The sequence below is a fragment of the Python bivittatus genome, unplaced genomic scaffold (genome assembly GCF_059951505.1).
Source record: "Python bivittatus isolate LINGU-HERP-01145 unplaced genomic scaffold, Pbiv_v1 ctg000690_np1212, whole genome shotgun sequence".
Lineage (NCBI taxonomy): Eukaryota > Metazoa > Chordata > Lepidosauria > Squamata > Pythonidae > Python > Python bivittatus.
The window spans coordinates 4,419,805-4,433,502 of NW_028277096.1; the positions used below are offsets into that span (position 1 = coordinate 4,419,805).

Below are 13,698 nucleotides of genomic sequence, written 5' to 3' on the forward strand. Positions count from 1 at the left end.
GGGAAAATCACCATTCCCTTATCTCCCAGTCTAGCGGTTTCCCTCCCTCTAAAGGCTGACCTAATTAGCCCAGGTAATCAGGTGTGCCTGGATTTTGACCAATAACCTTGATTTTGTCAATGCTGTTCCAGAGACTCATTGGTCACCTTTACAGAATAGAGAGGCGCACAGTTGAATTTCATTTGTTGTATTACTTCTGAATCTCCAGATGGAGCTAATTAGGCAGTAAATCATCCCAGAATATACATATAAATATCTAGTTTGAGAGAAAAGCTTTCGATACTTTGCAAGTTTGTTTAAATCTATGTCAAGATTCTCACTTTGTCAGTTGTCACTTTCTGGGCACTTCTTAAAAAAGGCGTCATGAATTGGTTCATCAAAGCAGGAGGCCAATAGGCAGTTATTTGCAGTTCCAGGTTCACCATCTTAGAACTAAGCAGTGAATGAGCATAGATGTATTAGCACAGCAGTAAGAGCATTGCTGCTTGTGCCATTTTAATGGAACACACAGTTACATCAGGAAGTTAATGCATTTTCATGGGGTTGATTGTCCCTTATCTCTACCATAAGCCCTGAGCTGAAGGGAACTGTTCTTGGACTAGAGGTTTTCTTCCCATTGTCAGATATATGCCAGCTTAGATAGTGCATAGGGGTTCCCCTTTCTATCATCAAACTGTGATTTCCATGAGATACCGAGTCTCTCACTGTATGGGGATTAAAAGATACCTGCAGGCAACAGAAAGTTGCAAACATTTCTATTTTAAGGTAAAGATGATCGATGGAGAAATATGTTGGCAGAAAGTCTAAGGGAAAATAATTTGCAAGGTTAGAGTGACCAAAGCCATTTGCAGTTTCGCTGCTAATTGCTTAGCAATGAATGCTTAGAAAGCATGCTATTGGCTAGATAAACTATATGACCGAAGCAGCTGTTGGAAACATATACAGGAATATCATCTGTTCTGAGGACAACAGTAAGTTCAGTATGTAACTTGCTGCTGGGATCCAGAAAAGGCCTGCACAGAATTGAGGCTCAGCACCGTCTCTTTGCCTAGATGAGTGCAGTCATCTAAAGTGTCTATCAGATGAGCTGGCATTGCAACTTCAGTTATAAAACATGTGGCCCCTCTTTTGGAAACAGCTGACTGTCCACCTCTTGGCTGTCAAGTGCCCCACCTGGGATGGAAGAAAACAAGAATTTGAATTTTAGGAAGATGCTTCACATATGGGTAATTGGAGCTAGGCAGTAGGAAGTATATGTCTACAGCAAGCAAGGAAACTTTGTCATGAGCTGAGCATCCACCAAGATTTACATTACCAAAATTCAGTATCAAATTACCATATAATAATGGAGTGAGCATCCTTCCCTCGCTCTGTATAAGAAGAAAAATATCTGCTTTAAGCCTCCAATAAGCTTAAAACATCAATTTTAGGAGGGAAAATAATCTTACTACCCTAATTTAAAAAACAAAACAAAACTGAGTTTTTTAACCTATACTCTCCAGTGGATAATACATCACTGTCACAATCCCTGTGACTTTCAGAGAGGAAAAGCTTGCTTTAAAGTTACCCTAACCCTCTCCCCCCATCCCCAAACAGCTATAAGCACTACCTAAACATTTCCAAAACTCAGCTGTTTTGCCTCTCTGCAGGAGTTTTCCTCATTTTGGTGCTTCCAGACACCTTGGACTACAACTCTAATGATTTGCAGGGAGCACAGCTGTTATTTATAGCACTGAAGTTGGTTTTACTGGTCTGTCCCAAGTATTTCAAGTCAAAAATTTGTTCAATCCTATGGCATTTTAGGGGCATCTTTCTGCAGTTATGCTGGGGAACTTCAGTTAGAATTACTTTCTGAATCTAAAAATGCACCTGGAATATACTACATGAACATCAAAATCCTCATTTTCCAGAATACTATAGTATATATATTGGGGACAGCATGTACAAACAAGTATTATAACCTACAAAATTACACAACCTAGAAAACGTACAAAACCATTATTTCAGAGAGAGAAGTATACAAAATGTGTGCTTTAGGGAGAAAGTACACAAAATGCATATGAATTATTGTTATAATTATTAAGTTCGCAAACTGAAGAAGAAACATGCCACAACAAACATCAGGAAAATGAGAAGCTGAGCAAATCCAAAATGCCTTAGTGCCCTTGGGATGCCCTGGGCCTACCTCAAGCTTTTTAGTGCCTCCCACAGGATGAGTTAATGGTACTTCCACAAAAATGGTACTGCACAAAAAACAGTGCAGTCCAGAATATCTCCTGAAGTTACAGAGGGTTGTAGGATGCAGCCTATTTTCATGGCAAAGGGTTTATGTGAGCCCACCCAATGCACCACTGCTGCCCGTGGCTCATTCCTTAGGCAAGCGGTTAAGCTGCTCCCCTAATCAAGTCATATCAGTTCCATCAGTTCAGGAATTGTGCCGGGCACTGTTCAGCATGTCAGGGACCGTACTGCAAAAGTAGTTGTGCCCAGGTCTCCAAATGGGCCATATTTGGGCAAGGTTGGGAAGATTTTAAGGGATGAAATGGACGCCTTAACCCCTCAACCAGGCTATTTTGTTTTTAAAATCCCTCCAAATCCAACAATGCAGAAATGGGGCAAACATTTACCTTGCCCACTCCTGGGGGGTTTGGGTCCATAAAGGAGTGCTAGCAGGCCAAATGGGGCCCACAGTCTGTCCTTGGGCACTCTGAGCTACAGCATCCTAACCGAGGATCCTTAGGGTCATTGAGGGAGATTATTTGTGGTGTCATCTTCTGCAGACTGCCGGTGAACCAGAAGAGAGCATTTTTCAGCTATTGCCGCTGTTTTTTGGGGTGCCGTTTATCAATCATTATTTTACTGAAATGCTTGTGTGATGTTTAATACTTAGTTTTATTTTGCATACTATTTAGGGATTATTTCAACGATGAACAGCATATGCCTATTTTTAAGAAGTGTGTTGCTGCCCGTTCTCTTAGCCTTTCCCTGCCTTTTCTCCCTCTCCAGGTGTTCCTGGCCCTCCTGGTCCCAGAGGATTCAGAGGAGAGCTTGGCACTAAAGGGCCACCTGGAAGCAGAGGAGTGAAAGGTGACACGGGGAGTCTGGGCCGCCCGGGGCCACAGGGGCCCTTGGGCCCTCCTGGCCCTCCTGGCCCTCAAGGCGAGAGAGGCTCTGTGGGCACAAAAGGGCCCTCTGGATTCAAAGGGAGCAAGGGCAGCTTCGGACAAGGGGGTCCCAAGGGGCGGGCAGGCCCCAAAGGGGACCTGGGGCCTCCGGGGCCTGAGGGGGCCATTGGTCCACCCGGCCCAGCTGGCCCACAGGGGAAACCGGGCATCCCAGGCAAGCCCGGGCTCCCTGGCCCTATCGGGCTGATGGGCCGAAAGGGGGATCCTGGATTACGGGGTCAGCGTGGATTTCCAGGGCCCCCAGGACCCCCAGGAACGTGAACTATCCCTTTTTTTTCCTCCCAAAAGAAAAGTTTTAATGTGGACGATTGAAAAAAACCTCTTCTACAGCAGACACCTGTCCCCTCAGAAAGATATCGAGATAATGGGGCGTGGATTGTGTCATTTATTCTGCACTGCTAAGCTCCATTTCCAGCCGCTTAGGGGTAGCTTGAAAAACTGCTTCAAAACACTGAATTTCCTTAATTTTGGGAATGCCAAAGGCAAAGAATTGCAGCTGCTATTTAGGGCCCCACAACCTCATCCCCTTCTTCATCCCTCCCTGTAACACTATGAATCAATCGGTCAAGGTTGGCATTTGATAGATCACCTTCTGATGACGGTCTTCTCTGCTGTTCCTGCTTTTTGTTTTTTGTTTTTTTTGTTTTTTTAGGGGAACAATATGATTCTTACACGCTCAGATGCCAATGCGTGTATGTATATGTACATAAAGAGTAAACCCCTTTCTCTACCTGCCTCTGCTCTTACCTAACAGAGCCTGACAAACAGACCAGCGGCTGGGGAGACTTTCTTTCTGTTTCTTAGTCCCGCAGCAGGTGAAACTTCACCTGGGTCATGCCTGGTTGCCAGTTGCTAAGGAAGGCCACAAAGCAGAACTAGTTCCTGAACCTCGCAGTACTCATGAGAGCAGATCAATGTGCAGATTCCCCCCCATCCCCACTGCTGTCAGATGAGCACCATGAAGGGTGGGCTTAGGCACAGCACAATGGCCATGCTCAAGCCTTGCAACCAGAAACATGGTCTGCCCTCAACCCTCCAGCCAAAAGGCAGCAAAGCTGGGGAAAACCTCCCACTTTGTTTAAAAAAAAAAAAAAAAGCATGCAAGATAGCCCAGAACTAGATGGAGCAAGGAACTAAATTAGGCTAAGGCAGTGTCATAACTCATAGATTTTCGATAGGTAGGTTGGTGATCTTTAAGATGGATGTGATGATGGCCAAAACTGTCTTCTATTAGATCAGATTATTTGTTCATGATCTAGTCAAATATTGCATGCTCTGACCAGTAGTGGATCTGCAAAGTCTCACACAAAGATGAATCTTTCCCATTACCTGCTACCTGACTCATTACTTAATTAAACAAGGGAGGGGACAATCTTTTTTTCTGTCAAGGAATGCATCCCTTAGAAGTAAATGGAGCTGAAATAAACTGTGCCTGGGGTCACTCTTCTCTCTTTCTGGCATTCCCTTTTCTCTAACCTGATGCTTCTCTTTCTAGCTTCCTCTTTTCCCATATAATGAGCAGAGATTGCTCTTGCAAAGGGCTTCTTAAATTAAGCTGAATCCTATGAAATTAAGTTGAGGGCTAGATATGAGCCTAGGGCCGCTAGTTGCCCACTCATATTTTCACCAAAGATGCCAAAGATTGCACTTGGGATCTTTTGCTTTCCAAGGAGGTCTTCTGCTACTTAATTGGATTCACCCCAAAGCAGTAGCCCTGTATTTAGAGGAGGCTTCAGAATTCCATCTGAATGTCCAGATGGATCCACAGAGTAGACACAAGTCCATATTTGTATAGCCTCTTCCTATAAATGGTAAGTAATACATTTAGAGCTTCAAACAGGGAGCAGTTTCCATCTCCCAGGAAATACGGATGAGAAGGGGTAATAAAATTGGCTGAAAATGAGTTGGATGTAGCTTGCAGGGCCATTTAGCAAACCTGGCTATTCCAAGTGGTTATACAACATGGTCTGAAAGCTTCACCCTCTTATATCATCTGTGGTACTCACTGCAAAAGCCTCTGAGGTGCACCTTTGGGCTCATTCACTGGCACCCAAATACGGTTACTCATGTGGCCTAGAGCTGGTCCCACCCTTTCAGTGCTTGGTTACCAGCAGTGTAAGTGGGAGGAGCAATCATTGGCAATAGAACACTTGGTTGCATGTAGGTAAATTCAGTTTCTAACATCTCCATAGAGGACTGAAGCTCTGGAGAGACACTGCCAGTCAGTATTGGCTGTGCTAAATGGATAAATAGGCTGACTCAGTCAGCAACTTCCTATCTTCATGTTACACAGTTGCCATGCTTTTTGTATATATGGGTGTGTGCATGTGCAAGTGTGTCATATGAGATGTTGGTTTGCATATATGCCCATTGGCTCATGTGCTTGTGCGTGCATTCTGTAGTGCAACTGATCAATGTCACTGATCCTCTTCATCTGTGTAACTCTGTTACATATGTATGGTATAACTGCTACATGTATACATCCCAGACCAATAAAAAATTAATGTAAAGGTGAGAAGTAACTGCTTGTTTTCTTTGGATGTGGTGAAGCAGAGACATGTAAAGCCTGCCCATACCCACCCAGCTGGTTCAGCATTTCAAAAAATGTATTTCTTTGGATGGTATACTCTTCCTGACAATCAGTTGGAGATTGTCCACCTATCCACTTATTGAGTCTTTTTCAAGGACCTGGGATAGGCGGCGGCGGTATTATCATCATCATCATAATCATCTAATAATATGGAATTGTGGAATATAATGTGGAATTATATGGATTTTACAGAATGTGGCAGCAAAAGTGCTGACAGAAGCCTGCTTTTTTTATCATCACCCACTGAGTTTATAGCTTCTTCAAAGGTTCCCACTTTGTTTCTAAGGCTAATTCAGAATGCTAATTTTCACCTTTAAAAACTCAGTGGTCTTGGACTGAGATATCTAAAGAACTGCTTCTTCACATACCAACCTATTCCCACATTAGGATGCTCAGCTGAGTCATGCTCTGCGTATGCATGATCAAAAACAATCCTATCTTGGCAAGTGATTGGATTGGACTGTGATGGAAGATTTCTGCATTTTTCATATTTTTCTACTGTTATTTTTATCCTACCCTGAGTTTTTGTTTTTTCATTTTAACCTTGTTCTGTTTTTCTGCTTCACATATTGTTGTGCACCTTTTTAACACTTATGATCACTGACTGCCTGGACAAAAGAAAGGCCCTGTGGGATCAGGCTAGTGGCCTGTCTGGTCCAGCTCTGTGGAGTCCTTGGGGTTCTCTGAGCTTGGTTCTGAAATGTGTGCAAGAAAAGAACCAAGCTCAGAGAACCCCAAGGACTCCACAGTTCAACCCTGAGCTACTCGTATTCGCCTCCATTGGTCCAGTTCTCTCTGTCACACAGTGACCAACCAGATGTATTCAACATACTAACAAGCATGGACCAGACAGCAATATGCCTTGTCCACGGTCATTCCCCAGCAAGTGAAAACTTTCTCTGCGGATGAAAACACTAGATAGAAATACTGATGGGAAGGAAGCAAGGGGCATTACTTTTCGGGTCCTCTATATTCACTTCCCCTTCCTTCCATTTATTTAGAATCTTAGCCATTTAAATTTTCCAATCAGCATCTATCTGTTGCTTTGAGGCAGAAAAGCAAACTCTTTGGCTGAGATAAAATTAAGGAGGAGAACAGGGAGGATAATTTGTCTGGAAATGCTTTAGTGATGCCACATATTTGAACAATCATATAATCATATATTCAAAGAAATGACAAGTTGGTTGAGTGCCTAGGATTGATTCCCCTAAATTTCAACTGTGAGCTTGATGGGAGGGAGATAAGTGTTATTCACAATGATGTGAATGGTTTCACAATGGTGCAGAAGGTGGGTTTATTTATTTAGCATTCCTTGGATTCTTAAGGGACATGCTAGGACTTATGGGCAAGAACTTGTAACGCAGCTCTGATTGGTCTTTTGGAAAACAGTCTGCTTCTTTGAACAAAGAAGGATGTGGGGATGGTGGAGGAATGCTTGGCCCTTTCTCCACTTTTGTTCTACTCAAAAGCACCCCCCCCAAGTCTCACATCCTATCTTTTACAAAAAAATTGAGAACCTTTCCACATACTCCGTTCAGTTGATTCTTATTCTATCACCAAAGTTAATTAGGAGAGCTTTTTTTAAAAGCAAATCCTTGTTATCCAGATTTTTAATCTGGAGGAGTGGGATGGGAGAAGGGTGAGATAGAACCTAATTCTGTTAGATCAGTCTTGCTATTATGATGCTACTGGAGCTTAGGGTGTTTCTAATTATAGCTGAACAAAACATAAAAATGCTACTCTTTTCTTTTTGTGGTCAAGTCACACATATGCTGCTGATTCTCATTTGCTGAGGCTTCCTTAAAACCATCAGACATTTGCTGATCAACTAGCTCAGTTTGCTTGTTAGTTTGCTATTTAAATCACAAGGGGGGGGGGGAGTTATCCTTGTCTAAACGTGAAATAAAGTGTTCTATTTTCACCTTCCACACTGCTGTTTCAAACATCTAGTTCTCTCTAGCTCTTCTTTTGCCAAGACTGTATTCATTTCATACATTGCACATAGCAAACTTCAACAAAGCAAAGGTAAGTGTAAATGAGGTAAATTTATTGGTATTTAAAGGAAGGGGAAAGCCATAAATGAAACAAAAAAGACTCCACTCTAATCTACATTTCCTGAATCTAGGAATGTCTGGTGTGTGTGTGAGAGAGAGGGGGGGAGAGGGAGAAAGAGAAAGACAAGATAGCAGCTGTAACTGTACGATTAAAGTTCTACCCTTTTTGGTGGGTATCAGAAGGCAGCTTTGATTGCATTGTCATGGGCTTCATCTCAACTTTTTTTACCATCACCACTCCACCTCCTGAAGATGCCCAGCCTGACTCTGTTGGGCGTGATGAGATCAGAAGTGCCACAAGTTTTAATTACAGGAAAATTACAGTTTCTAAATTCCTGAGTCAACCTTTCTCAACCTGGTGCCCTTCCAAACTCAAGAGTAGATGCATTAGATCACCTTTCCTATGACTCACAGTTCCATGATTGGAGGTATGCTGGCTGTAAATGATGGGAGTTGTAACATGTACTATGTTATCCTACCCTATCTTTAAATATAAATGGTGACCAGTACTTGTACTGGAACCGGGCTGGACAATGCCTAGCCTACCAGTCACATTCAATCCCCCAACCTATCCTTAATCTTCAAACTTCCCCAAGATTACAAGAACATGTTTTGCTTTTTAAATCCTCCCTCCAAACCTCCCAAAATAAAAATATCAAAGCTGAATATTTTGCATCCAACTCCTCCAGTGTTGATCACTGTTAAATAAAATACCGTATTTTTCTGTTAATAAGACACCCCCATTTTTAAGACGACCCCCACTTTTCCAACCCAAAATTAAGAAATCAGTATTTTAAAGATAAAGCAGAACACATATTTAGTAATTAGGTAACATTTACATGATACACTCAGTGGGAGGAGGTCCAAACTGTGTCTCTGCAGCTCTGTTTCCATGCTCTTTTGCATAACTGATTACATTCAGTTTGAATTTTGCAGAGTAAGACATTCGCTTATTTTTTTATTTTCCGACATCTTTATGGACTCAGAATGCTCTGATATTACTGGTCCCTGTTGCATCTGCGCACTGCCTACATGCTCTCCACCTCCAACGGGATGTGTTCCAATTGGTTTGTTCAGCATCAGCTGACGTCAGTTACATAAGGCTCATGATTGGAGGAAGCCTGTTTGCAGAGACAAAGTATGGGCAGTTTTGCAACTGCGCAGTTCTCTCCTCGGCTTACTTCCTTGTATAAGAAGATCTTCAATTTTTAGTGTAACGATTTTAGAAAAAAGTATCTTATACATGGAAAAATATGGTATATGTTACAGTTGCCCACCATTGCTTTAGAATGAAAACAAAGTTATCAGGGAGGAATTTCCTTCCCATATATTTCCTTGAGTATCCCATATCTACATTCATCTTCAAAAATAATCTTGAGGAAAAATTGGCTTGATTAAACACACACACACACAAATACATCATTATCAAATCAGATGTCTGGAAAGAAAAATATCTGAATAAAAATACCATAACTGAGGTCAAATCATAAAGTTGAAAGGAGTCATTTAGGTCACCAAGTCCAAACCCTGTTCAGTGCAAGACTCCAAATTAAAGCATCCTGACCAAGAGCTGTTTAACAACTACTTGGACGCATCTGATGAAGGAGAGCCAATCACCTCTTGGCTGATTCCCGTACTGAGCAGCTCTTACAGTGAAGAATGTATTTATTCTAAGATTCATTCAGAATCTGAAATTTCCATTATTCTGTGTCTTGTACTCTGAAATCACAGAAAAGAGATCTTTGATGACATCTTTTGGGTGTCTTGAAGCATACTATTCTGCCTTGCTTCAGTCCTCTCAAAGTTAAACATGCCCAACTCCTCCTATGTCTCTACACAGGACTTTGTTTCAGGTACCCAGATTTCATGAGAGATTCCCAGGGTTTGGGATCCCATCCTTGCAAGTGGAAGAATATGGCTATTGTTTGATCACCAAGGGCAGGAAGTAAGTTGCTACTGAAGCATTAACAGCCCTTTTGAACCCACAAAAAAACAAAGAAAAGGAAGTTGGAGAGATTTGCTAGCTATCAGAGTCTTGGGGTCTACCCTCACTTTGCCACATTTGTGATGTTGCCTTCATGCCAAGCCTATCTTGTCCCTAGTGGGACAAGGTTAAGTCATTCTTTTCTATAATAACAATGTTAGTTAAAATAGCATTTCCACCATTATTCCAACATTCTGAACAACTTCAAGATATGTAAAACTTGTTAGGCTACGTCTCCTCCTTATCTCAAAGGGATGTCAGGGGACTGCAGTCACTTGAAACAGAGGCAACAGAGGAGAATAGAAATTCATTTCTACAACTGTTGCTTGATCATTGTCAATCTGCAGGGAATTTGAGGGAATTCCAGTAACTGATACTGAGATGAAGACAAGGTTTGTTGGGTTGTATTTGTTGTGTGTTCCCACCTAATATGAAATTTCCATGGGTATACAGTATTTTCTTATTCTCATCAGCATTAAATTCTTTGGCACCAGCCTAGTGAGAATTGTCTCTTCCTCAAAGGGAACAGCAACATGTTTCATGGGAATGTATTTGGCAAGATTTCCAAGCAGGTCAGTTTTTGGGCAGGAGCACACAAGCTCTCCATCCTTCACTGCTGGAGGCCCTTGAAATGTAATCTCTGCCTTGCAAAACTATCCCACGTTATCTGCCACCCACTCCAGCCTGCTGGGCCAGAGAGACGCCATGAGTGCTGAGGTCTGCTCACAGGGTGGAATTAAAACAAAGCATCTCCTCCCCCTTCCTCCAAACACACACACACACTGCTGTACTTCCAGAAAAAACACTGGAAAATAGCTAGGGTGCTGACTGTTTTCAAATCAAATTAAGGGTTGAAGAAAACCACAACCCCCCTGGGATCTGGAAAAGACTGATCGGGCAAGGAGGAGTGGATGTATTGTTTGCCCTCCACTCTCTACCATAGATCAACGAGCTTCACATAAAAAGATGTTTCTTAAGGCAGAATGGCAAGATTTCATAAAGGAGCCAGGAACACCAGCAGGCTTCCCAGTCCAAGCCCCGCAGCTTTTAACATCTAGGGCAGTGTTTCTCAACCTTGGCAACTTTAAGATGTGTGGACTTTAACTCCCCATGTGGCTGGCTGGGGAGTTTTGGGAGTTGAAGTCCACACATCTTAAAGTTGCCAAGATTGAGAAACACTAATCTAGGGAAACAGGCACATTTGGCTATCAGATGACCATAAGGAAAAGCTGAGAGGGGAAGGAGGAAAAGAAAGTGTCCACCTAGCCATAGAAACATACAGTCATTCTGCTTTTGGAAATTAACTATGCCCAAATGGCTGATTATAACTGCCCAGGATTCAGTTTTCAATAATAACAACAACAAAGGTTCTGGTCCTTATTATAAGCCTAGAAACACGATAGCAGTACTTTATACAAACTCAGCTATTGGGGTAGACTAACCAAAACTTCCAAAGCTTGGGAAACAAGGCACTCATACTTGATGTAACTCTTTTTCTCTCCCCCATTCCCCCCTCCCCCAGCCAGGGATATCAGAACACATTATGTTGTGATCTCTGTGCGTCAAGTCTGATCAACACATGTACACACACTGAAATGCTGAGCCTCTGTCACACAGGCTGTGTTTCATTATTGTTTTATGTAAAGAGTAGCTTTTGGGATTTCTTTCTGCTTTCCTACATTGCCTCCCACGCAAGCGCAATACAGTGAAACTCAACAACTGTTGTTTGCAAAGGGAGGTGGTGAAGACACTGAATACAACTTTGCCTGGAGAATTAAAAAAGCAACAACCACAACAACAACCAAACTGCTGACTGCTGTGACCCTTGAAAAGTGATTCCCGGTGACAGTATATCCACCCCCGCTTGAATGGACGTGATCTCCCTTAACACCACAACCTGGTTCAGATTACCAAACCATTTGGCATATTAGGGCTAGTCTGTAGTTCAGTGATGGTGTACATGGCCCCATAACTGTGGAAGATGGAAACCATTTAAAAGAACAGCCCTTTCCATGCTGTGACTGAATCGGCATGCATGGTGAGGACACAAGAGAGCACCACATCTTTCCCCAACATGGAGACAATCACAGCTGCCACAGCTACGTGGGGTGAGCAGGCAATGGGATTGCCACCTGTTGTGAATTCCCTGTGGAAAACCACACTTTAAAGCAAAGGATGTTCTGCCTGTTCATGCTCTATTCCAGTGTTTCTCAACCTTGTCAACTTCAAGATGCGTGGACTTCAACTCCCAGAGTTCCCCAGCCAGGATAGAGTAAAGAGAAACTTAAAATGATGGAGAATGCTGCAAGTTTCTTCATTTGCATCTGAAAAGCTCTGGATGGCAACTTTGAAATTTTAACACCTACTAGGATGAATTGCATTATTTGCCAATTCCTCTGATATCAAATGTCGAGGCACTTCCACACAAGGATTCCATGACAATCTAAAAGCAATTCTGCATCTCTCCGATCCTGCAACGTCAGAAGATTGGAAGAGAGCTGAACTGCTTTATTTCTAGCTCAGTTGCAGTGTAGTTGGAACTGCAACACCACTTGTTGTTATAACCAACATAATAAACATAAATAACATAAAATAGCAACCAAGAACACTCACCACTTCCCAAGAAACAGGCTCACTCATACTATCAGGGCCCCAGGCTTGATGGCAAAACCAAGTTTTTAATGCTTTGCAAAGGGGCAACAGGGGCGGGGCAGGTCTGATCTCAGGAGGGGGACGATGTTCCAAAGGGTGGCTGCCTTGTCAGAAAAGGCCCTCTTCCTGGGTCCCACCAGATGGTAGTCTCTTGCGTACAGGACCTGGAGCATGCCTCTCCTGCCAGATCCAACAGGACAGGAAGACACCACTGGGTCTAATCCTGTTTTTGTTTGTTTGTATAAGTGTGGCTTGGTATACTGTGTGAACCCAGCCCCTTTGATTAATTTATGGTTCAATTTGTTGTACAAACCCAAAAGTGGGTTTATCCAGAATAAGTATGATGAATGCAGACTGCATCCAAAAACTAATTAAAGGAAACTGTTACAGAAGCTCTCACATCATGCTCTCGCTGGACATTCATAATCCAATCCAAATTTACATTCTGAAAAAGCCAGTTCCTCTAGTTTACAGCAGACATTGGCAGATGTGGCTGACGTCATAAATTCTTGTTTTCCTTTTCTTTTCCCAGCCCTTTTAAATGTGTTGCCTAAGCACAGGAACACTCTGTTTTTATTGATCAGTCAGTCACTCTAGGTGCCTCTCCAGCTGAAGAGCAAGGTATAAACATATTAAATAAAGTAACTATTTGAAGATCTTGGGCTAATCAATTTCCAGGAAAACATGTCCTTCTTTTGGCTACTGCCAGATTTTTCTGACTTGTGTTTACTTTGTCATTCACCATAACCCACCAATTCCTCTCAGCCAGCTGGTTATCTGAACCTGACATTCTAGACCTTATTAACAAATTGAAAGCAAACAAACCTGTCCAGAGGAGGTCAATCCAAGAATACTGAAAGAACACTCATATGAAATTGCAAATCTTCAAAAAAAATAAATAAAAAGTACCATCTCTGTAAAATAAACTTCTGTATCAGAAGACTGGTAAGTAGCCAATATAATGTCAACTTTAAAAAAAGAAACCAGGAGAGATTCAGGAAATTATAGTAGGGTAAATTTGTAAAAACAGCTAAAGATAAAAGCAACAAGTGTTGTGCACAGCAGAGTTAGCAAATATATTATGACACAACTTTTCATGGATTAAACAGATGATATATTATAAAAGGGCAAGCTTGGCTGAAGATTCAGCGTAGCTTCCACAAATGCAAGGAACTCTTTAGATATATTTATGTAAACGTACATAGGCTTTTTAAAGGAGTTTGACAAAGTTCT

The 13,698-nt window shown here is 42.2% G+C and overlaps 1 protein-coding gene across 1 annotated transcript in view; it reads left to right on the top strand.

Moving 5' to 3' along the window:
* The window catches only part of SCARA3 (scavenger receptor class A member 3), a 29,087-nt gene extending 23,390 nt beyond the window's left edge, over positions 1-5,697 (top strand). The window contains exon 7 of the mRNA XM_088152555.1: positions 3,007-5,697. Coding sequence (XP_088008681.1) covers positions 3,007-3,446 — 440 coding nt within the window. The 3' untranslated portion in view covers positions 3,447-5,697. The remainder of the gene's footprint in view (positions 1-3,006) is intronic.
* Positions 5,698-13,698: the final 8,001 nt, after the last annotated feature.